The sequence below is a fragment of the Petromyzon marinus genome, chromosome 11, assembly GCF_048934315.1.
Source record: "Petromyzon marinus isolate PM22_M1 ecotype Great Lakes invasive population chromosome 11, UKy_Petmar_22M1.pri1.0, whole genome shotgun sequence".
Classification (NCBI taxonomy): Eukaryota; Metazoa; Chordata; class Hyperoartia; order Petromyzontiformes; family Petromyzontidae; genus Petromyzon; species Petromyzon marinus.
The window spans coordinates 24,595,514-24,620,658 of NC_133677.1; the positions used below are offsets into that span (position 1 = coordinate 24,595,514).

The following is a 25,145-nucleotide window of genomic DNA, read 5'->3' on the forward strand; positions in this document are numbered from 1 at the left end:
GTGATTTCTCCACTTCTGTCCGAAGCCATCACCATCTCTTGCGGATTTGCAATGCAAAAATCTGTCTGGCTACTGCCCACCGGTTGATTTATTCGATCCATCTTCGCAGTGGACGCTCTATTGGTTGTGTTCCCTCCTTTAGCTCCCATTCCCACGTTAGTCACGACCACCGGCCGTCATCTCTTCAAGTTGTGTGTCCTGCCTCACCCCACCTTTCTAAACTAAAATTATATGATGTCCAATTGACGTGTCCGTCTTCCATTCTCAGTTTAATTCCTAGCATGTGCATCTCTATGCTTCCTTGTGCACTTCTCAACATTGGTTCCATTGTCTTCGTCAATGGCCATGTTTGTGATGCATCTGTTGTTGCAGGTCATATCCACTGATTAAAAAACGTTCTGCTTTAGGAAAATGGCTTTGTTACGTTTCATGATTTAAGTTCAGATTCCAATCAGCACTGTGCTCTGCCCTGATACGCCTCTCTTAATAATTTTCATCCCTCTCCCCCTTCAACAACCGCCCCACGTATAAATGCACTTCTATGTTTTCAAGTTGTGTCCCTGTTCTTTTTGTTCAATTTGTTATTCCCCCGCACCTCCAATAAGCATGGTTGCCTGCGTACGGTGCGAAAGAAGTTCAGCATGCAAACATACGCTGCGTTGAAAACTTACTCTACAGCATATTCACACTGGAGACGCAGGAGGGTGCTGCTATGAGATTGCCACATTTTTGACTGTAGACCAAGCCTGGACAGATTTCTCAGTCAGCACTCAGTGTAGAATTATCAGAACTACACAGTAAACGACACAATGCGGGTGCTATATCTCGTAAGAATGAATACCCACCACCTAAACACAAATGGTAATTCCTGGACAGGTGACAACTCTAGCCATGCCCATGAAAAAATATATAGTGACTAACTTGGAGACGTAACTTCTTCGAGGCAATTCTTTAATTACACACCGAGCATACTGTTACACACTCTCTGCTGTAATACAACGCTCTGTCCCTCGCTTAAACGCAACTCTCACTCGTGGCTAGCCTACAACACAACGCTCGCCATCTGACACTGACGGCGCTGAACTAAGACAGGCAACTACTGCTAGCAGCACAATTATCAAGTGGATGACGAGAGCGGCGAAGGCGACGATCTTCAACAGCAACGACGACGATGACGACGGCGATCCCACTCCAAACGATGGCCCTCATCCCCTGCTCGGGGTCCCCTTTAATCCTCTTAGCGCGGCCTCGCTCCCCTCCGGCCACGCTCCCCTTCTAGAATCTACTAGCAGGATCTCGACGTGTCCTACCCGAGATCCTTCTCAGGTCTATCACGTGGTCTGCTGTCAATCAGGGCTGCTTCACTCTGCAGATCCCCTTCCCTGCCAGCAGCCAGCGCTATGCTATGTAGTGACCAATTCTATGTGACTACACATACACAACATCCTGACCATCACTCGCCTATGCGGATGATAAAATATCAAGCATTGTAGATTTAATTCTGATCTACTGTTGTTCGTTTTGATTGATTTTGGCACAGTTTAAAATATATATTTTAATATCAGTACCAGCGGGAAGTACCCAGCGTTTCCCGGGGCAAAAATATATTTACAAACTTGTCTTCTCTTAAAAACATAACATATACATACACAAACACTAAGCTATTGTGCCCTTTGTCCATTTGTCCGTCAACAAAATTATAGGAGGAGCGACACTAGAAAAACGGCGTATTCTATTATTTTTTTTTTTTTCTGTCAACGTGACTTAACCGAAAAAAACCAAAGAGTAATTCCTGCAGTCACGAAAACTTTGAATCTAGTTTTAGCGTGTTAATGTTAAATAAACGTGTTGTCTCCTATAGAAGCCTGAGTCTCCATTTGAGCCCACTACAACTGGTGTTGGAAGTGGCCAAACGTTAGTTAATTAACTATAGATTATGGAGACTAGGCGAACAATACGTACCAGGTCTCCAGATGAAGAGGACGACGACCCACCGGCCCCGGGGATGTCGGCGCAATCCCCCAGCCCCCACTGGGGGCCTGGGGTGTCCACCTCCGGTTCCAAACCGCCCTCCAAATTGCCTTACCTACGAGTCCTACTTGGTACAGGCCGGACCCGCTATTGCCGCCTGTTGGGCCCTGACTGCAGCTACATATTTTCCAGTAGTGGTGGCGGCGTATTACGCCTGACAATTACCCACCACATTAAGAAGCACGATGGTAGCTTGCAGTTGTGTGTCGACTTTAGGAAGCTTCATAAGATATCGGTGGCTGACGCGTATCCTCTCCCTCGGATGGACGATTCCCTGGACGCTCTGGCGGGAGCACAGAACTTCTCCACCCTTGATCTCCTGTCCGGATTTTGGCATTTGCCACTAAATGAGGCCTCTAAACCCAAACGGCTTTTCGAACACCTCAAGGCCTGTTTGAATTAAATCAGCTTCCCATGGGACTCCACGCAGCACCGGCTACGTTCCAATGACTGATGGAGCTGGTGCTGGCTGGACTTCAATGGGACTCATGCTTACAATACCTCGACGATGTCATCGTCTTCAGCCGTACGTTCAAAGAACATCTTGATTGGTTACGCGCTGTCTTTCTTAAAATGTGAGCGGCCCATCTCAAATTCAAGCCGCAGAAGTGTTACCCCCTTCAGAAATCCGTGCGGTATCTCGGTCATATTGTCAGTAAATCGGGCATTGCGATAGATCCCGACAAAACCACGTGTGTTCGGACGTGGCCGACCCCCACGTTGATGATGCAGGTGCAGAGTTTTATTGGTTTTGCGTCTTATTATCGCCGGTTTGTCACTGGGTTCGCTACCTTCGCAAAACCTCTCCACGCCTTGACGGTTATGGGTCAGAGGTTTCATTGGGGGGAGGAGGAAGCCGCATTTGTTGCGCTTCGCAATTCCCCTCCGCTACTCTGACTTTGCCATGCCGTGCGTCCTTGATACTGACGCAACCAACACCAGCATTGGCGCGGTTCTGTCCCAGGTTGTCAACGGGGTGGAGTGTGTTGTTGCATACGGCAGCAGAGTGCTGTCGCCAGCCGAACAGCGTTACTGTGTCACGCGCCGGGAACTATTCAGGTCTCCCGCATTAACGAGTTGATTGCTCTGGACATCCCTGGTTCGGTTCCCGTCACCCCTCGTGGGAATAAATATTTGTTGGTTGGCGTCGAATGTTTATCGCGCTGGCCGATGGCCTGGCAGCTATGGATGGGAGCCATCCGGTAGTGCCACCTAGGCACATGCCATGGTACAATGGTGAGCACACAGGACTTGTAATCAATACAGAGGTACTATGTACAGGGGCGGCAAGCAGCTAAAAAATGGTGCACGTTTATTATAAATACGACATTCTCAAATGGTTTCGAAATTAAGTGTCTTATCAGCAGAATCGTGCAGAGTTTCTGCCGAACATACACAGCATTAGTTCCTAACACACTTTGGCAGAGTTGGTGTCACTGCCCGGGAAAGGAACATTAATGGTGATTTTGTGGAAAGTCAGGTGAAATGGGTGGTTGGTCAGACTGACCAGCACCCTGTGCTGTGTGGATCGCTCGTGGTTCTGGCCACCAATCGCCAAGCAAATTGGTTGCAGAGACTTCCACGTGTAGAGTGACTTCAGTTGTGTGCAACCGAGTTGCGCAACTGCTTGCACCGGCTGTGGCCGTGTGCGGAAAGCTAACTCGGGTCAAACCTGGGTTTCGAAGCGCGGTGTAGCGTTAACCATGACACTACCGCTCCACACAATCACACACACGCGAAGATCGACACCAAATACGTGCTCTGTTGCACCGCACAGCAACTCACACGCACACTGCAGTGTCCAATAACAACACAAATGTATTAATCATGACAACCACCTGCTCTGCCACTCAAAGCAATGTCCATCACATGGCCATCAACGCGACACATATAGTTCATCACGGTCACCCGACCAGCAGGAGTCACGTGTGTGAGCAGTCCGTGAATGTCGCCGGGCTATGGTGATGCAGTGGTGTGGGTTGGACAAGGGGCGGATGATGATGTCTGTCGTGGAAATCTGTGGAGCGGCATGGAACAAAAGTGGGACGGGTGGCCCAGTGTGGAGCAGGAGCCGCTCGGCTGGGACGAAGGTGGGGAGGAATCCACTGATCCGGTGGAGGCGTGGGGAGGAGGGCGGGACGCCGCGTGAAGCGCGACTCGTGGGAGTGGTGCCAGGCAGAAGGGGCACCTGGGACTCCGTACGCGGGACCCCGGCCGTTGCACCTGGGCTGGGGGGGGATCCGCTGCCCTGCAGGTGGAGCGAGGCCGGGGGGAAGGTGCTCTCGGTCCGGGTGGATGGGACGAATCAATGCGGATGGAGTTGAGGATTCGAGAGGAGGTTTGCGGAGGCGGGGAGGAAGGCGGCTGTTGCGGGACTTGCGGTAACGCTGCCGTGAAGAATAGGGAGCAAAAGACTCGTGTGCCGGGCCCGGTCTGGTATCAAGGTGGCGTGGAGGAACCCAGGGCTCTGGTGGAGGTGGAGGCAGGTGGAAAGCAGGGAGCTCCCAATCCTGGGGGTTAGCTTGATTACTCATGGGTGGAGGTGATGGTGCGAGTGGCGGTGGTGGCGATAGTGGCAGTGGAAGCGATGGCAGAAGTGGAGGTTGAGGCAATGGCAGGAGTGAAGGTGGAGTCGATGTCAGCAGTGGGGGTAGAGTTGATATCAGTGGTGGAGACAATGGCCTGAGTAGAGATGGAGGCGATGGCAGCAGTGGAGTTGAGGATTCGAGAGGAGGTTTGCGGAGGCGGGGAGGAAGGCGGCTGTTGCGGGACTTGCGGTAACGCTGCCGTGAAGAACAGGGAGCAAAAGACTCGTGTGCCGGGCCCGGTCTGGTATCACGGTGGGGTGGAGGAGCCCAGGGCTCTGGTGGAGGTGGAGGCAGGTGGAAAGCAGGGAGCTCCCAATCCTGGGGGTTAGCTTGATTACTCATGGGTGGAGGTGATGGTGCGAGTGGCGGTGGTGGCGATAGTGGCAGTGGAGGCGATGGCAGAAGTGAAGGTTGAGGCAATGGCAGGAGTGAAGGTGGAGTCGATGTCAGCAGTGGGGGTAGAGTTGATATCAGTGGTGGAGGCAATGGCCTGAGTAGAGATGGAGGCGATGGCAGCAGTGGAGCCGATGGCCCGATTGGAGGTGTAGGCGATGGCAGCAGTGGGGGCGATGTCCTGAGTAGAGATGGAGGCGATGGCCTGAGTAGAGGTAGAGGCGATGGCCTGAGTAGAGGTGGAGGCGATGGCCTGAGTTGAGGTGGAGACGATGGCCTGAGTAGAGGTGGAGGCGATGGCCCGAGTAGAGGTGGAGGCGATGGCCCGAGTGGAGGTGGAGGCGATTGCCTGAGTGGAGATGGAGGCGATGGCCTGAGTAGAGGTGGAGGCGATGGCCTGAGTAGAGGTAGAGGCGATGGCCTGAGTTGAGGTGGAGACGATGGCATGAGTAGAGGTGGAGGCGATGGCCTGAGTAGAGATGGAGGCGATGGCCTGAGTAGAGGTGGAGGCGATGGCCTGAGTAGAGGTGGAGGCGATGGCCCGAGTGGAGGTAGAGGCGATTGCCTGAGTGGAGGTGGAGGCGATGGCCTGAGTAGAGGTGGAGGCGATGGCCTGAGTGGAGGTGGAGGCGATGGCCTGAGTAGAGGTGGAGGCGATGGCCTGAGTGGAGGTGGAGAAGATGGCCCGAGTGGAGGTGGAGGCGATGGCCTGAGTGGAGGTGGAGGCGATGGAAGCAGTGGAGGTGGAGTTGATATCAGTGGGGGAGGCGATGGCCTGAGTAGAGATGGAGACGATGGCCTGCGTGGAGGTGGAGGCGATGGCCTGAGTAGAGGTGGAGGCGATGGCCTGAGTAGAGGTGGAGGCGATGGCCCGAGTGGAGGTGGAGGCGATGGCCCGAGTGGAGGTGGAGGCGATGGCCCGAGTGGAGGTGGAGGCGATGGAAGCATTGGAGGTGGAGTTGATATCAGTGGGGGAGGCGATGGCCTGAGTAGAGATGGAGGCGATGGCCTGAGTGGAGGTGGAGGCGATGGCAGCGGGGGAGGCGATGGCAGCGGTGGAGGCGATGGCCCGAGTAGAGATGGAGGCAATGGCCCGAGTGGAGGTGGAGGCGATGGCCCCAGTGGGAGCGATGGCCTGAGTGGAGCTGGATTCTTCAGGTGAGGAGCACAGCTCTGCTTGGTGCCGGGGCTGTTTCCCCTCCCCTGCGCCCGCCGCTTTCGTCTCCACGCCGCGGCCATACGAGCCCAGGGACTCGGTGCTCGGCCGAGACCTCCACCTTTCTTTCTCTGCAGCGCCCGGGAAATCTTCCTCCTTCCGGTCCTCATCCTCATTCTCATCGCTCTCTGCAAAAGTTACGAAAAACATCAACGGCGTCATTAGCTGAATCTCCCTGCTCCGTGTCTGTGAGTGCGTTGTGACCCTGGGGACAGACTTGCGAGTTTGTTTTTTAGTTTTTGAGCCAGGAGGCCAGGATTGGGAAAAACTTGGGCCACTTTTCATCCAGGCAACTGAAGAGCAGCACAGACTAAGTCTTACTTACCAAACATTTAAACTAACAACAGCATACTCTTTGGTTTCTTTCGGTAAAATCACGTAGATAGAAAAATAACTAATAAAGTGAAACCTTGGATTGCGAGCATAATTCCTTCTGGAAACGTGCTCTTAATCCAAAGCACTCGTATATCAAAGCGAATTTCCCCCATAAGAAATAATGGAAACTCAGATGATTCGTTCCACAAACCAAAAATACCGTATTCATATAAAAAATATTAATACAAAATACCTTTTTATATTTTTATTATTTAATATAAAGTAATCAAATTTATTAATTACATTTAATCGTGGCTGGTGTGAGGGAGAGGAGATAGAGGATGGTTATTGTGTAGGACGACTTTCACTTGCAGTACAGTTACTAAAGAACAGTCACTACACATGGACACAAAATAAAAAAATGCTTTACGCACACACACGTATTCACAACACTACAGTACTGTAGTAAACAGTATACACGTAGTCACAACACTATAGTACTGTAGTAAACAGTATACACGTGGTCACAACACTATAGTACTATAGTAAACAAGATAGGTTCGCACGGATGTTGACTATACGAGTGAGGCACACCGACTGAGACCGAGCATGGGAGACGATTACCCACAATCCCGCAGTATACACGTGGTCACAACACTATAGTACTATAGTAAACAGTATACACGTGGTCACAACACTATAGTACTGTAGTAAACAGTACACACGTGGTCACAACACTATAGTACTGTAGTAAACAGTATACACGTGGTCACAACCCTATAGTACTATAGCAAATACAGTATACACGTGGTCACAACACTACAGTACTATAGTAAACAGTATACACGTGGTCACAACACTATAGTACTGTAGTAAACAGTACACACTTGGTCACAACACTATAGTACTGTAGTAAAGAGTATACACGTGGTCACAACACTATAGTACTGTAGTAAACAGTATACACGTGGTCACACTATAGTACTATAGTAAACAGTACACACGTGGTCACAACACTATAGTACTGTAGTAAACAGTATACACGTGGTCACAACACTATAGTACTGTAGTAAACATTACACACGTGATCACAACACTATAGTACTGTAGTAAACATTACACACGTGGTCACAACACTATAGTACTGTAGCAAACAGTGTACACGTGGTCACAACACTATAGTACTATAGTAAACAGTACACACGTGGTAACACCACTATAGTACTGTAGTAAACAGTATACACGTGGTCACAACATTATAGTACTATAGTAAACAGTATACACGTGGTCACAACACTATAGTACTATAGTAAACAGTATAGACGTGGTCACAACACTATAGTACTATAGTAAACAGTATACACGTGGTCACAACACTATAGTACTGTAGTAAACAGTATACACGTGGTCCCAACACTATAGTACTATAGTAAACAGTATACACGTGGTCCCAACACTATAGTACTATAGTAAACAGTATACACGTGGTCACAACACTACAGTACTATAGTAAACAGTATACACTTGGTCACAACACTATAGTACTGTAGTAAACAGTATACACGTGGTCACAACACTATAGTACCATAGTAAACAGTATACACATGGTCACAACACTATAGTACTATAGGAAACAGTATACACGTGGTCACAACACTATAGTACTGTAGTAAACAGTATACACGTGGTCCCAACACTATAGTACTATAGTAAACAGTATACACGTGGTCACAACACTATAGTACTATAGTAAACAGTATACACGTGGTCACAACACTATAATACTATAGTAAACAGCATACACGTGGCCACAACACTATAGTACTGTAGTAAACAGTATACACGTGGTCCCAACACTATAGTACTATAGTAAACAGTATACACGTGGTCACAAGACTATAGTACTGTAGTATACAGCATACACGTGGTCACAACACTACAGTACTATAGTAAACAGTATGCACGTGGTCACAACACTATAGTACTGTAGTAAACAGTATAGACGTGGTCACAACACTATAGTACTATAGTAAACAGTATACACATGGTCACAACACTATAGTACTATAGGAAACAGTATAGAACGTGGTCACAACACTATAGTACTGTAGTAAACAGTATACACGTGGTCCCAACACTATAGTACTATAGTAAACAGTATACACGTGGTCACAACACTATAGTACTGTAGTATACAGTATACACGTGGTCACAACACTACAGTACTATAGTAAACAGTATGCACGTGGTCACAACACTATAGTACTGTAGTAAACAGTATAGACGTGGTCACAACACTATAGTACTATAGTAAACAGTATACACATGGTCACAACACTATAGTACTATAGTAAACAGTATACACGTGGTCACAACACTATAGTACTGTAGTAAACAGTATACACGTGGTCCCAACACTATAGTACTATAGTAAACAGAATACACGTGGTCACAACACTATAGTACTGTAGTATACAGTATACACGTGGTCACAACACTACAGTACTATAGTAAACAGTATGCACGTGGTCACAACACTATAGTACTGTAGTAAACAGTATAGAAGTGGTCCCAACAATATAGTACTATAGTAAACAGTATACACATGGTCACAACACTATAGTACTATAGTAAACAGTATACACGTGGTCACAACACTATAGTACTGTAGTAAACAGTATACACGTGGTCACAACACTATAGTAAACAGTATACACATGGTCACAACACTATAGTACTATAGGAAACAGTAAACACGTGGTCACAACACTATAGTACTGTAGTAACCAGTATACACGTGGTCCCAACACTATAGTAATGTAGTAAACATTACACACGTGGTCACAACACTATAGTACTGTAGTAAACAGTGTACACGTGGTCACAACACTATAGTACTATAGTAAACAGTAAACACGTGGTCACAACACTATAGTACTGTAGTAAACAGTGTACACGTGGTCACAACACTATAGTACTGTAGTAAACAGTACACACGTGGTCACAACACTATAGTACTGTAGTAAACAGTATACACGTGGTCACAACACTATAGTACTATAGCAAATACAGTATACACGTGGTCACAACACTACAGTACTATAGTAAACAGTATACACGTGGTCACAACACTATAGTACTGTAGTAAACAGTACACACTTGGTCACAACACTATAGTACTGTAGTAAAGAGTATACACGTGGTCACAACACTATAGTACTGTAGTAAACAGTATACACGTGGTCACACTATAGTACTATAGTAAACAGTACACACGTGGTCACAACACTATAGTAATGTAGTAAACAGTATACACGTGGTCACAACACTATAGTACTGTAGTAAACATTACACACGTGATCACAACACTATAGTACTGTAGTAAACACTACACACGTGGTCACAACACTATAGTACTGTAGCAAACAGTGTACACGTGGTCACAACACAATAGTACTATAGTAAACAGTACACACGTGGTAACACCACTATAGTACTGTAGTAAACAGTATACACGTGGTCACAACATTATAGTACTATAGTAAACAGTATACACGTGGTCACAACACTATAGTACTATAGTAAACAGTATAGACGTGGTCACAACACTATAGTACTATAGTAAACAGTATACACGTGGTCACAACACTATAGTACTGTAGTAAACAGTATACACGTGGTCCCAACACTATAGTACTATAGTAAACAGTATAAACGTGGTCCCAACACTATAGTACTATAGTAAACAGTATACACGTGGTCACAACACTACAGTACTAAAGTAAACAGTATACACTTGGTCACAACACTATAGTACTGTAGTAAACAGTATACACGTGGTCACAACACTATAGTACCATAGTAAACAGTATACACATGGTCACAACACTATAGTACTATAGGAAACAGTATACACGTGGTCACAACACTATAGTACTGTAGTAAACAGTATACACGTGGTCCCAACACTATAGTACTATAGTAAACAGTACACGTGGTCACAACACTATAGTACTATAGTAAACAGTATACACGTGGTCACAACACTATAGTACTATAGTAAACAGTATACACGTGGTCACAACACTATAGTACTGTAGTAAACAGTATACACGTGGTCCCAACACTATAGTACTGTAGTAAACAGTATACACGTGGTCACACTATAGTACTATAGTAAACAGTACACACGTGGTCACAACACTATAGTACTGTAGTAAACAGTATACACGTGGTCACAACACTATAGTACTGTAGTAAACAGTATAGACGTGGTCACAACACTATAGTACTATAGTAAACAGTATACACATGGTCACAACACTATAGTACTATAGGAAACAGTATACACGTGGTCACAACACTATAGTACGGTAGTAAACAGTATACACGTGGTCCCAACACTATAGTACTATAGTAAACAGTATACACGTGGTCACAACACTATAGTACTGTAGTATACAGTATACACGTGGTCACAACACTACAGTACTATAGTAAACAGTATGCACGTGGTCACAACACTATAGTACTGTAGTAAACAGTATAGACGTGGTCACAACACTATAGTACTATAGTAAACAGTATACACATGGTCACAACACTATAGTACTATAGTAAACAGTATACACGTGGTCACAACACTATAGTACTGTAGTAAACAGTATACACGTGGTCACAACACTATAGTACTGTAGTATACAGTATACACGTGGTCACAACACTACAGTACTATAGTAAACAGTATGCACGTGGTCACAACACTATAGTACTGTAGTAAACAGTATAGACGTGGTCACAACACTATAGTACTATAGTAAACAGTATACACATGGTCACAACACTATAGTACTATAGTAAACAGTATACACGTGGTCACAACACTATAGTACTGTAGTAAACAGTATACACGTGGTCACAACACTATAGTACTATAGTAAACAGTATACACATGGTCACAACACTATAGTACTATAGGAAACAGTATACACGTGGTCACAACACTATAGTACTGTAGTAAACAGTATACACGTGGTCCCAACACTATAGTAATGTAGTAAACATTACACACGTGGTCACAACACTATAGTACTGTAGTAAACAGTGTACACGTGGTCACAACACTATAGTACTATAGTAAACAGTAAACACGTGGTCACAACACTATAGTACTATAGTAAACAGTATACACGTGGTCACAACACTATAGTACTGTAGTAAACAATATACACGTGGTCACAACACTATAGTACTATAGTAAACAGTAAACACGTGGTCACAACACTATAGTACTATAGTAAACAGTATACACGTGGTCACAACACTATAGTACTGTAGTAAACAGTATACACGTGGTCACAACACTATAGTACTGTAGTAAACAGTATACACGTGGTCACAACACTATAGTACTGTAGTAAACAGTATACACGTGGTCACACTATAGTACTATAGTAAACAGTATACACGTGGTCACAACACTATAGTACTGTAGTAAACAGTATACACGTGGTCACAACACTATAGTACTGTAGTAAACAGTATACACGTGGTCCCAACACTATAGTACTATAGTAAACAGTATACACGTGGTCACAACACTATAGTACTGTAGTAAACAGTATACACGTGGTCACAACACTATAGTACTATAGTAAACAGTACACACGTGGTCACACCACTATAGAACTGTAGTAAACAGTATACACGTGGTCACAACATTATAGTACTATAGTAAACAGTATACACGTGGTCACAACACTATAGTACTATAGTAAACAGTATAGACGTGGTCACAAAACTATAGTACTATAGTAAACAGTATACACGTGGTCACAACACGATAGTACTGTAGTAAACAGTATACACGTGGTCCCAACACTATAGTACTATAGTAAACAGTATACACGTGGTCACAACACTATAGTACTGTAGTAAACAGTATACACGTGGTCCCAACACTATAGTACTATAGTAAACAGTATACACGTGGTCACAACTCTACAGTACTATAGTAAACAGTATACACTTGGTCTCAACACTATAGTACTGTAGTAAACAGTATACACGTGGTCACAACACTATAGTACCACAGTAAACAGTATACACATGGTCACAACACTATAGTACTATAGGAAACAGTATACACGTGGTCACAACACTATAGTACTGTAGTAAACAGTATACACGTGGTCCCAACACTATAGTACTATAGTAAACAGTATACACGTGGTCACAACACTATAGTACTATAGTAAACAGTATACACGTGGTCACAACACTATAGTACTGTAGTAAACAGTATACACGTGGTCACAACACTATAGTACCATAGTAAACAGTATACACATGGTCACAACACTATAGTACTATAGAAAACAGTATACACGTGGTCACAACACTATAGTACTGTAGTAAACAGTATACCCGTGGTCACAACACTACAGTACTATAGTAAACAGTATGCACGTGGTCACAACACTATAGTACTGTAGTAAACAGTATACACGTGGTCACAACACTATAGTGCTGTAGTAAACAGTATACACGTGGTCCCAACACTATAGTACTATAGTAAACAGTATACACGTGGTCACAACACTATAGTACTGTAGTATACAGTATACACGTGGTCACAACACTACAGTACTATAGTAAACAGTATGCACGTGGTCACAACACTATAGTACTGTAGTAAACAGTATAGACGTGGTCACAACACTATAGTACTATAGTAAACAGTATACACATGGTCACAACACTATAGTACTATAGGAAACAGTATACACGTGGTCACAACACTATAGTACTGTAGTAAACAGTATACACGTGGTCCCAACACTATAGTAAACAGTATACACGTGGTCATAACACTATAGTACTGTAGTATACAGTATACACGTGGTCCCAACACTATAGTACTATAGTAAACAGTATACACGTGGTCAAAACACTATAGTACTATAGTAAACAGTATACACGTGGTCACAACACTATAGTACTATATTAAACAGTATACACGTGGTCACAACACCATAGTACTGTAGTAAACAGTATACACGTGGTCACAACACAAGCAATCGTCTTCAGGTGAAATAATACAGCAGGCGGACTGCTGAGACAGGAAGAAATGTAGCGAGAGAGCTACTGCAACCAAAGGTTACACTATATACGTTTGTGGTGGGATTTGCAAGTAAATGTAAGATCGCAGAGCAAGCATACCCCGGCTAATCCCTCGGCTACTCCGAGGGGGAGTGGGAGCGGAGGGGCTGCCGTAACGGGCGAGATAGTGGGGGTGAAATTTACAGAGGGTACAAGCTGATAGAAAGAGGATCAAACTCAGCAAACTTAGAAATGTAATGCAACTCATTGAGTCGGCCAACACAACAAATAATACTTTGCCTGGTTGATCACCGTCCTTCTCTGCTTGTGTGTCTCCCTGTGTGTGGGGAGCGGTGGTGCAGCTGTTAGCGCTACGCTGCGCTATGAACCTGGCGACCCGGGTTCGATTCCCGCTCACGGCCAACACCAGTGACGATTATCTGAACCGGTCCCGGGCCTCCCCTAGGTCGACTCAGCCTCAAATGAGTACCTGGTGCGGTGTGTAAACATCGCCACTAGGGAGACAAAGGCGGTCGGGCGTGGTGCTGGCCACCCACCCCCTCGTGTACTGTTCCGGCCTTCACAGGTGCTCGCTAACAGCACTTGCCCCTACAGTCTGTTCAGGCTATACGGGGGATCTTTGTGTCTCCCTGTCTGTGTTTGGTCTCTCTCTCTCAAATTTAGTTTCACCTGATGACGACTGCTTGAGTTGCAATCGAAACGTCGTATTCTATTATTTTGTTTATTTTTTCTACGTGACTTTACCGAAAGACCATTGAGTAACAACAGTGTTTTTACGAATCACAGCTAAGAGACAAACAACATTATATTTTCTATTAAACATAACATTTTAATAACATGTTAAAAAATACTTTAAATCTCATCACTGCTCCTCATACTCAATCCGTGATCAGTGCCGGATTATCCTCGGAACAAAATAATCATTAGCTGTGGGCCCCGCACTTTCAAGCGCCCCGCGCTAAATGATCTCACCCTATAAATCCCCGTTCAGTGATTCTGTACTTGCTCTATTACTATAGTAAAATTACAATTACTTTACTATGCAAGTTAAAAACTTCGTGCTTTATAATTGTGTTTTTTTCATTTATTCTGGGCACCTTTATAATATAAGCTACAGGACCCGCACGAGCTTAATCCGGCACTGTCCGGGATACTGTTCCAGTGCCCAACCAGGCTGTTGAAGACACTGTGAGTGGAGTTGAGGGGGATCGGTGGAGGTGTGAAGGGGGCGAGTGATGCCGACGGGCTGCGAGGGGGTCATCCGAGAGGGTGCCCAGTGGGGAGATGAAGCAATGAAATCGCTCCACGTGCAGGTGCTGGGTGGATTACTGCACAGCGGCATCGTGGGAGGTGGCGACGGCTCGTGGAGGTCTCTACCCACTAGTGGATTGACCATGGCTGATGGTGGTGGTGATGATGATGGATGTTGCTCACTCACTTGGCGATGTATGAAACGCCAGAGATGCACGGCGATGTGCAGGGTGTTCAGCAGCACGGTGGAGCTGATGGCCTCCTTGCAGCCGCTGTACAGTTGACCCACAGCGTGGAGCAGAGCAGGGAGCGCGCTGTCCACTATGGCCTGGCAGCTGCTGCTCAGCTCACCCATAGCCTGCAGGAGGGCAGGGAGCACGCTGTCCACAATGTCCTCACTGTGGCTACTGAACATCGGTCCCCAGGTGGCGACCCCTGCTGATGCAGAGACGTTCTTCACGAGTCCCGAGTAGTTGATCGTGGTGGTGGTGGTGTTGGAGGCGTTAATGTCCGAACCCCCACGCCGAGATCCTCCGAGGAGCTCCACCATCGGCTGCACGAGCAGCAGAACCACAGTGAGGCCAGCCGTGAAGATCGCCATGGTGGTGGTGGTGGTGGCGAAGGTCTCTGAAGAACTCGAAGTGGAGGAGCAGCGTGGGGCGAGGTGGTTGCCTCTCCAGGAGCCGACTCCACTCTGACCTCTGCCGTGACGTCACCGGGCCATGACGTCACCGTGACGTCAGAGGTTTCCACGGCTCTTACGTCATTATAGCATTTGGAACGTGGCTGTGCAATGGAACATCAACACGTGATGCACTACAACACTGTATTGTTTATAGAATTGTAATACAATACTAATTATTCACATCTGAGACAGAACATCGGCAGAGGAGGGAGCCTCACTCCTCACTTCTCCCAACCAGCTTAAAAGTCGCTACGAATCTTAACAGCGTTCATTGAAGCTCTGTGGATGTGTAGGCCTTACTTTAACATATATTTCTGTGACCAGTCACAAGCTAATCCCTTAGCTATTTCAATGCTAAATTACTAGTTGCCTCCGTGGATGTGTAGGTTTTTACTTTAACATAGCCATTTCCGTGACCAGTCACAAGCTAATCCCTCAGCTATTTGCACAAGCTAATCCCTTAGCTATTTCAATGCTAAATTACTAGTTGCCTCTGTGGATGTGTAGGTTTTGACTTTAACATAGCCATTCCTGTGACCAGTCACAAGCTAATCCCTTAGCTATTTCAATGCTAAATTACTAGTTGCCTCTGTGGATGTGTCGGTTTTGACTTTAACATAGCCAATTCCGTGACCAGTCACAAGCTAATCCCTCAGCTATTGATATGTAAACCCCTTTGTCAAGGTGCCTTACTTCTCCCAACCAGCTTAAAAGTCGCTACGAATCTTAACATCGTTAATTGAAGCTCTGTCGTCCCGACAGTACTGTACCTTTCACCTAAAGACGGCCGCTTGCGTTGTGGCCAAAACGTCGTGAGAATTTTATTGTGTTTTTTTATTATTTTATTCTCATTCTACGTGACTTTACCGAAAGAACCAAAGAAAATAAAATAATAAAGATATAAAACAATAAAATTCCCCAAATCAAAATTCATATACTGTTGATTTATTCACTCCATCTCCGCAGTGGACACTGCCGATTGTGTTCCTTCCTTAGCTCCCATTCCCACGTTAGTCTCGACCACCGGCCGTCATCACTTCAAGTTGTGTGTCCTGCCTCACCCCACCTTTCTAAACTAAAATTACGTCCTTAATTATATGAAGTCATATGAAGTCCAATTGACTTGTCCGTCTTCCAGTATCAGTGTAATTCTTAGGATGTGCATCATCTCTACGCTTCCTTGTGCATTTCTAAACATTGGTTCTATTTTCCGTTTGTGATGCATCTGTTTGAAAAAAAACGTTCTGCTTAAGGCATATGGCTCAGTTACGTTTCATTATTAAGTTAAGATAACAATAAGCACTTTGTTCTGCCCTGATACACCTCTCTTAATCATTTTCATCCGTCTTCCCCTTCAACAACCGCCCTACGTGTAGATGCACTTCTGTGTTTTCAAGGCTGTGTCCCTGTTCTTTTTGCGTTCAGTTTGTTATTCCCCCGCACCTCCAGTAAAGCATGGTTGGCTGCGTACGGTGCGAAAGAAGTTCACCATGCAAACATACGCTGCGTTGAAAAATGATTCTACTGACTGCAGACCAATCCTGGACAGAGTTCTCAATACGAGTGCAATATCGAGGGTACAGATCAATACCAACTGAACACAGATGCTAATTCATGGACGGGTGGCAACTCTAGCCATGCCCATGCAAACATACACAACATCTTGACCATGAATCGCCTATGCGGCAGATTAAATGTCAAGCATTATACATTGAATTTCGATCTACTTTTGTTCGTTTTGATTTATTTTGGCGCAGTTTCAAGTAAGTATTTTTAATAGAATTATTGTATTGCCATTTACTGTATAATTGTGATAATAGACCAAGCACTGAGACATTGCCCAGGGTTGGTCTACAATCGAAAAGGTTGCAACCCCATAGCACACCCTCATGTGTTCCAGTGTTAACACATCGTATGTTTGTATCTTGAAATTCTTTCGCACCGTACGTAGCCCACCGCTCCCCCCACCACACACGTGCACAGCAGCTCCAGAGAGCGACTTTTGGGTCAGAGGTAGCCGCATTGTACTGGGGCCGTCCATAAATGAGGGGGGGGGTTGAGAAATGTGACGTCACATCAAAATTGCGCAACTTTAAATAACTATAGACAACACGTTCTACGTAATTAAATAGACTTTTTAATAAATATTTTCTCCTACAACATCAGAGTGCAGCGCCACATTAAATAAGCACCACGATGACAATAGTTTAAAGCGATATGAAGCATGCTTTATTTTGGGGGGGGGCACAGCTTTGTACCGTCATATTTGAGGGGGGGCTCTGACTCTTTGTGACGCCGCGTGACGATGGGAGGGGGGGTCAAAAATCGTCTAAAATCGCGTGACGTCATTTATGGACGGCCCCCACAGCGTGAAATAGCGCAACAAACCGAACCCGCGTACAGCGAGGGAAGCCCTGGCTGGTTTATCATTCATTAATCTCCAGTTCAGTCACAAACGAATCTCTTAGAGCCGAAGGCGCGATTCAGTATCACGTTGGCATGCCGTGTCAACCCGTACGGGGTTACCCCGTATTGGTGTACAGGGAGATTGAGTTCTCAGGTCCATACGGCTTACTAGAGCCGTTTCAAAACGGGCAAAACAATGTTTTGTGTTTCTCCCCTTGTGATGGGATTTTGTAGGATGAACGTTGAGATTTGTAAGGGGCACGGGGTGACCAATAAGGTCTGAATTGGTCTGTAATAAGAGAGGCAATGGTTAGGGGGTGACAGGTGTGCGTTGGCACTGCGTGCCACGTCGCGTTGTCATACAGCTGACACTCCGATGAGCAATGATTCGGCGACGCACGGTGCCAAAGGGGCCGTCCATAAATGACGTCACGCGACTTCTGACGATTTTTGACCCCACCCCCCCATTGTCACACGGCGTCACAAAAAGTCAGACCCCCCCCTCAAATATGACGTCACAAAGCTCTGGCCCCCCTCCCACCAAATAAAACATGCTTCAAATCGCTTTAAACTATTGTCATTGTAGTGCGTATTTAATGTGGCGCTGCACTCTGATGTTGTAGGAGAAAACATTTATTAAAAAGTATATTTAATTAAGTAGAACGTGTCGTCTATATTTACTTAAAGTTGCGCATTTTGATGTGACGTCACATTTCTCACCCCCCCCCCCCCCTCGTCACACATCGTCACAAATGTCTGATCGCCCCCCCCCCAGGTGCGTGACGTCATTTATGGACGGCCCCAAAGACGTTCAACATTCGTGCGTATCCGCCGTGATGTGGGGCGAAGTAATATTCTAATCTTATTATCCGCGATGCCTGCAGGATTAGCTTTTTTCTTCTTCGTCTTCCAAAGCAGATTATTAATGAGAATATTGATGGAATTTCCCCCAGTGCATGTTGGCTGGGGAAGGGCTGTTTAAGACCCGCGGTGAACCCGCTCATCTCCACGTATCGGCATGAAATTATAAAATCGCAGATTTTCGGAAGCGCGTTCGTTTCAAGTGGATGCTTGTTGTCAACACCGCCATATTGACAGCACTCGCAATCATCCCATACTCAATTGAAACTCTTCTTAAGTAATTGCTTATTGTGTTTAGTTTCTTGTCCTTACCTCATACCTCCGATTAGCACGGTGGGCTACGTACGGTGCGAAAGAATTTCAAGATACAAACATACGATGTGTTAACACTGGAACACATGAGGGTGTGCTATGGGGTTGCCACCTTTTCGATTGTAGACCAACCCTGGGCAATGTCTCAGTGCTTGGTCTATTATCATAATTATACAGTAAATGACAATACAATAATTGTATAAAAAATACTTACTTGAAACTGCTCCAAAATCAATCAAAACGAACAAAAGTAGATCGGAATTCAATGTAAAATGCTTGACATTTAATCTGCCGCATAGGCGATTCATGGTCAAGATGTTGTGTACGTTTGTATGGGCATGGCTAGAGTTGCCAACCGTCCGAGAAATAGCATCTGTGTTCAGGTCGTATTGATCTGTACCCTCGATATTGCACTCGTATTGAGAAATCTGTCCAGGTTTGGTCTGCTATCAGTAGAATCATTTTTCAACGCAGCGTATGTTTGCATGGTGAACTTCTTTCGCACCGTACGCTGCCAACCATGCTTTAATGGAGGTGCGGGGGAATGACAAACTGAACGCAAAAAGAACAGGGACACAGCCTTGAAAACACAGAAGTGCATTTGCACGTAGGGCGGTTGTTGAAGGGGAAGAGGGATGAAAATGATTAAGAGAGGCGTATCAGGGCAGAGCAAAGTGCTTATTTTTATCTTAACTTAATAATGAAACGTAACTGAGCCATATGCCTTAAGCAGAACGTTTTTTTCAAACAGATGCATCACAAACAGAAAATATAACCAATGTTTAGAAATGCACAAGGAAGCGTAGAGATGATGCGCATCCTAAGAACAACACTGATACTGGAAGACGGACACGTCAATTGGACTTCATATGCAAATTAAGGACGTAATTTTAGTTTAGAAAGGTGGGGTGAGGCAGGACACACAACTTGAAGTGATGACGGCCGGTGGTCGAGACTAACGTGGGAATGGGAGCTAAGGAAGGAACACAACCGGCAGTGTCCACTGCGGATATGGAGTGAATAAATCAACAGTATATGAATTTTGATTTGGATAATTTTATTGTTTTATTTCTTTATTATTTTATTTTCTTTGGTTCTTTCGGTAAAGTCACGTAGAATGAGAATAAAATAATAAAATGACACGATAAAATTCTCACGACGTTTTGGCCACAACGCAAGCGGCCGTCTTTAGGTGAAAGGTAACTGTCGGGACGACAGAGCTTCAATTAACGATGTTAAGATTCGTAGAGACTTTTAAGCTGGTTGGGATAAGTGAAGCACCTTGACAAAGGGGTTTACATATCAATAGCTGAGGGATTAGCTTGTGACTGGTCACGGAATTGGCTATGTTAAAGTCAAAACCTACACATCCACAGAGGCAACTAGTAATTTAGCATTGAAATAGCTAAGGGATTAGCTTGTGACTGGTCACAGGAATGGCTATGTTAAAGTCAAAACCTACACATCCACAGAGGCAACTAGTAATTTAGCATTGAAATAGCTAAGGGATTGGTTTGTGCAAATAGCTGAGGGATTATCTTTATTATTTTATTGTTTCCCTTCTACGTAACTTTACCGAAAGAACCAAGAATATAGTATATGAATTAGATCATTTATTTATTTTGCTAACTTTACAATTAATCGTACATTTTAATTGTACTAGTTTAATGTCTTCAGGTTTAGTTTCTAATTCTCTAGGATAAAACAAGTTATTTTGTCAAAAAGAATGACGTTAATTGGCGCATACATTGAAAGTGCAATTTTAAATGAACCGTGTCAGTCTTCAAATACTGTTCTGGTTATTCCCACCTTGTTGGTGTCCCTATTGTCTCCTGCACCCACTAACAACGGAGTTATTGTTGGGATGGAGAGAAGCACAGCCAGCAGCCAGCCAGGAAACTCGAAACATAGAATATATTAATAGCAGCATGACTTACACTGCTACAGCAGCGAGGTGGTCATGTACCTATTTACATTCTCTGTGTCGCAAACATTAAATGGCAACTAATCTTTCCGTGGTACGCTTGTCCCCACGATTTGAGGACCAATTCCTTAGCGAAGGATTTACTACCAATTTAAGGATGATACAAGTGAAATGTGAAGTGGTAAGATTGATCTTAGATCATTGCAAGCCAATCCCAGATTCTGAGTGCGGAGTGACTCGGCAGGGCCGACGGCGTGAGCCTGGCACCTTGGGAGTTGTCATGGTCAGGGAGCAATGAGGCCGCGTTACCGGTTGTCTTAGTTTTGGGGAATTCTGTGTCCAGAACTCTGATCCACAGTAACGATGAAACAAACACAATGTAGAAAAAAGAACAGTTGCAAATGTTGCAGGAAATTGAAAGGCATTTTATTACAAAAATCATTACCATTCACACAAACAGTATAGTATTATAGTAGTTCGAAAATTAGACTGTAGAAAATAGTCATGTGTAATGATGAAAAATACTTGAATATAACATTTATCATTATCTTATTAGAATATATGAACGTGTAATGGCAAATTAAAACGATGCGATACGATTTGACAATCCTTTACAGCGATACACTTAATCCAGTGAAGTTGAATGTGAACGCTGAAACACGTAAATATTACTGAACATATCGTGAATAGAAGAAACTGATTTAACAAAATATCCATACAATTAAAACATCAATGAAGCAGGTTGCTGGAATGGATGCTCCAGGCGCCACTCTACGCGTGAGTGGTGCCAGTGGACTGAGAGGCCGTGCCAGGAGTCGCTGTCGCTGGCTGCTCAATGACCACCACCCTCTCGGCCGCTGCAGGGAGGGCGCTGCGCTGAGCCTTGAACTTCAGCTTCCCGTCTTCAGTCAAGCAGCAGCTCACGCTCTGCGGGTCCACGTCCCTGGGCAGCTGCGTCTCCCTGTGGAACTCCTGGCAGCTGTGGCTGTAGCTGCCGCTGCTGACTTCTCCGCTCTTCACCTCGCGCCGTCCGGCCACCACCAGCTTGTCTCCAGACACCTTCACGGCCAGGTCCTGTGGGGAGAAGTCCTGCACGTCCAGGGACGCGACAAACCCGCCTCCCTGCTTCTGTGGATCTTCAATCTGGAACCCACTGCTCACGGCCGGCTGCTGCAGCAGTGCGTCTCCGAGGCTGCCCGGAGCCCGCGTGTGGCTGCTGAGCTGATCGACTCCACGGAAGATTCTCTCCATCCTCTCGATCTCGCTCCTCATGTCTCGCTGCAGCTGCTGGAAAATACTTTCACCGCGGGGGTTCCAGACCGGCCAGCCTGGCCAGACGCTCCTCTCCATCACGTGCATCGCAGGGAAGTAAACACTGAGGGCCATGCTTGTTGATGTGCTTCACAGTGAGGCTCGCTTCAGCTGTGAGCGCTGCTCCCTCCTCCGCCGATGTTCTGCCAGTGCAGCTATAGGAGCTGCTTTTATAGCCCTGGCAGTAGCTATGAGCAGATGCCAGGGGGAGCCAGAAGCGTCCAGAATGACGCAGCTGCTCCCAGGGCTTCCCTCATCCACAGCAAATAGCAGTGACTCAAACCTGGGGTTCAGCTGTGTGACGTCTTCTCTAAACTAAAAATGATATTTCCATTGGAAACAAGCAGGCAAGACACAACTTTAATACACTATAGTACACCAGGACAGTGATATTTTGAAATGTACATATTGTCAATGAGAAAACGTGGTGTGCATTTGTGTAATTCCTTCACGTAAAGTCCTGGTCACAAAAGCAAAGTTTATGGGGAATAATAATACCCATTTTATATAGTTTTGAGGCATAAGCAATTAGAAAATAACACTTACTACCCAGGAACAAAAATCGTGTTACATAGTGAATTATCAGTGCAGAGCGAATTCCATGGCAGTAAACTGCTCACAGACTGCAGCCCGAGACACGAGTCACGCTCTTGATTCTGTGCGGATGGAGGAAGCCCCTGGGAGCAGCTGCGTCATTCTGGACGCTTCTGGCTGCCCCTGGCATCTGCTCGTAGCTACTGCCAGGGCTATAAAAGCAGCTCCTGTAGCTGCACTGGCAGAACATCGGAAGAGCAGGGAGCAGCGCTAACAGCTGAAGCGAGCCTCACTGTGAAGCACATCAACATGGAAGCATGAGATGTCCTTAATTAACGCTAAGACACATTAATCAAAAACGCTAAAACACCTATTAGCAACATCAGTAAGGATGAGCGCTTTGAGCTTCCTCAATTAAAAAAGAGAGAGGACATCGTCATCCTCTCAGCCGACAAGGGCGATGTCACTGTCATCATGGAAAAAAAAACACATACAATAACAAAATTCAGGACCTACTGAATGATTGTAGCTATACCAAAGTCAATAGAGATCCCACCAACCGCCTTGTTACAAAAACCAACAATATCATCACTGATTCAACATCTTTAATCGAACCAACCAAGCGGCTTTCCTTAAAACCCTCTGCTGCTAGACCACACAGATTTTATGGCTTACCAAAAATCCATAAAGAAGATACACCACTTCGTTCTATCATCTTCATCATTAACTCACCCACCCACAAACTGGCCCGATTTCTGTCTGAGACCTTACAACCATTCACTGGTAAGACCACCTCAGCTGTACTTAAATCAGCTCACTTGGTATCGTTAATTAAGGACATCTCACTATCTCCAGGTGATTTGCTTGTCACTTTCGATCTAGTATCGTTGTTTACCAAAGTTCCTGTGCCTGACACCATTACAATCATTGAAGATGTGGTCCAACAAGGATTGAATGCTGATGTACCGGCCCTGGTTAGACACTGCCTCACCAACACTTACTTCACCTGGAATGGAACATTGTACAAACAAGTTGAAGCTACCCCAATGGATTCGCCCTTATCTCCAGTTGTAGCCAATGTTTTCATGGAAAAATGTTTTGAGACGGATGCCATCCAGGCATCCACCCTACGTCCTTGTCTAAGAGGTACATAGATGACACGTTCGTCATCTGGCCACATGGCCTACCAGCTCTGGGCCAATTCTTCAACCACATCAATTCCATACACCCAGCCATCAGATTTACCATGGAGGTGGAAAAAGATGGAAAGCTACCCTTTTTGGATATCTTAATTAAAAGGAGACCTGACGGTTCAATGAGCCACTCTGTCTACAGGAAAGCTACCCATACAGATGCTTACTTGAAACCGGATTCCCACACCATCCATCCCAGAAGAACTCCCTCATCAAGACTCTATACCATGGAGCCCAATGCATTCCGACCAGGAACACATTACCAGTGAACTCAAACACGTACACCAGGCTCTCAGGGCTAATGGTTACTCCGACTACACAATCCGCAAAGCCATCACTCCAGTCATGAAGAAGGATCCTCTTGTGGAGCCACTCAAAACCATCACCTTACCCTACATTGCAGGGGTCACTAAAACGATCTCCAAAATCCTGAATAAACACAAGATCCAGGTCCGATTCAACACAGTACATAAAATCCGTGATCTGGTTCCATCTGTAAAAGATGCTGTTCCAGACATACAGTACCCGGGTGTTTACAAACTAAAGTGCCTCTGTGGTAGTAGCTACATTGGAGAAACCAAACGACATATCTCGGACCGCATCCGCGAACATAATGCAGACTTGAAACACATTAGAACGAACTCCTCCGCCGTGGCAGATCACTGTTATAATTCAGTGGGCTCACATGACATTGACTTCTCAAAGACGGAGGTTCTGTGCAAGCCAACCGGCTACCATGAGAGATTCGTTCATGAGGCTATCCACATATACAAGCACAGAGACAATTTCAACCGAGAAGATGGATTCTGGCTTAGTAACCATTGGAAAGATGTTTTAAACCATTGCGGTTCTTAATTAATAATTTTATGGTGATCTTCAGACGGCAGCTCTTTCACTGGCATTGACTCTTAATACTTCTCACACCACGGTTAATGGTATGGTTTATAACATGATTATAACAGCGCCTCGCAGCTGTTTCTCTCCTCCCTCTGTACCGACCATG

General features: G+C 45.3%; 1 protein-coding gene across 1 annotated transcript in view; it reads right to left on the minus strand.

The window, feature by feature from the left end:
• Positions 1-3,326: 3,326 nt before the first annotated feature.
• LOC142924250 (uncharacterized) overlaps positions 3,327-25,145 on the minus strand; it is a 61,991-nt gene continuing 40,172 nt past the window's right edge. The window contains exons 2-3 of the mRNA XM_076066236.1: positions 15,104-15,262; positions 3,327-6,356 (exon numbers count right to left, since the gene is read on the minus strand). Coding sequence (XP_075922351.1) covers positions 4,954-6,356; positions 15,104-15,262 — 1,562 coding nt within the window. The 3' untranslated portion in view covers positions 3,327-4,953. The remainder of the gene's footprint in view (positions 6,357-15,103; positions 15,263-25,145) is intronic.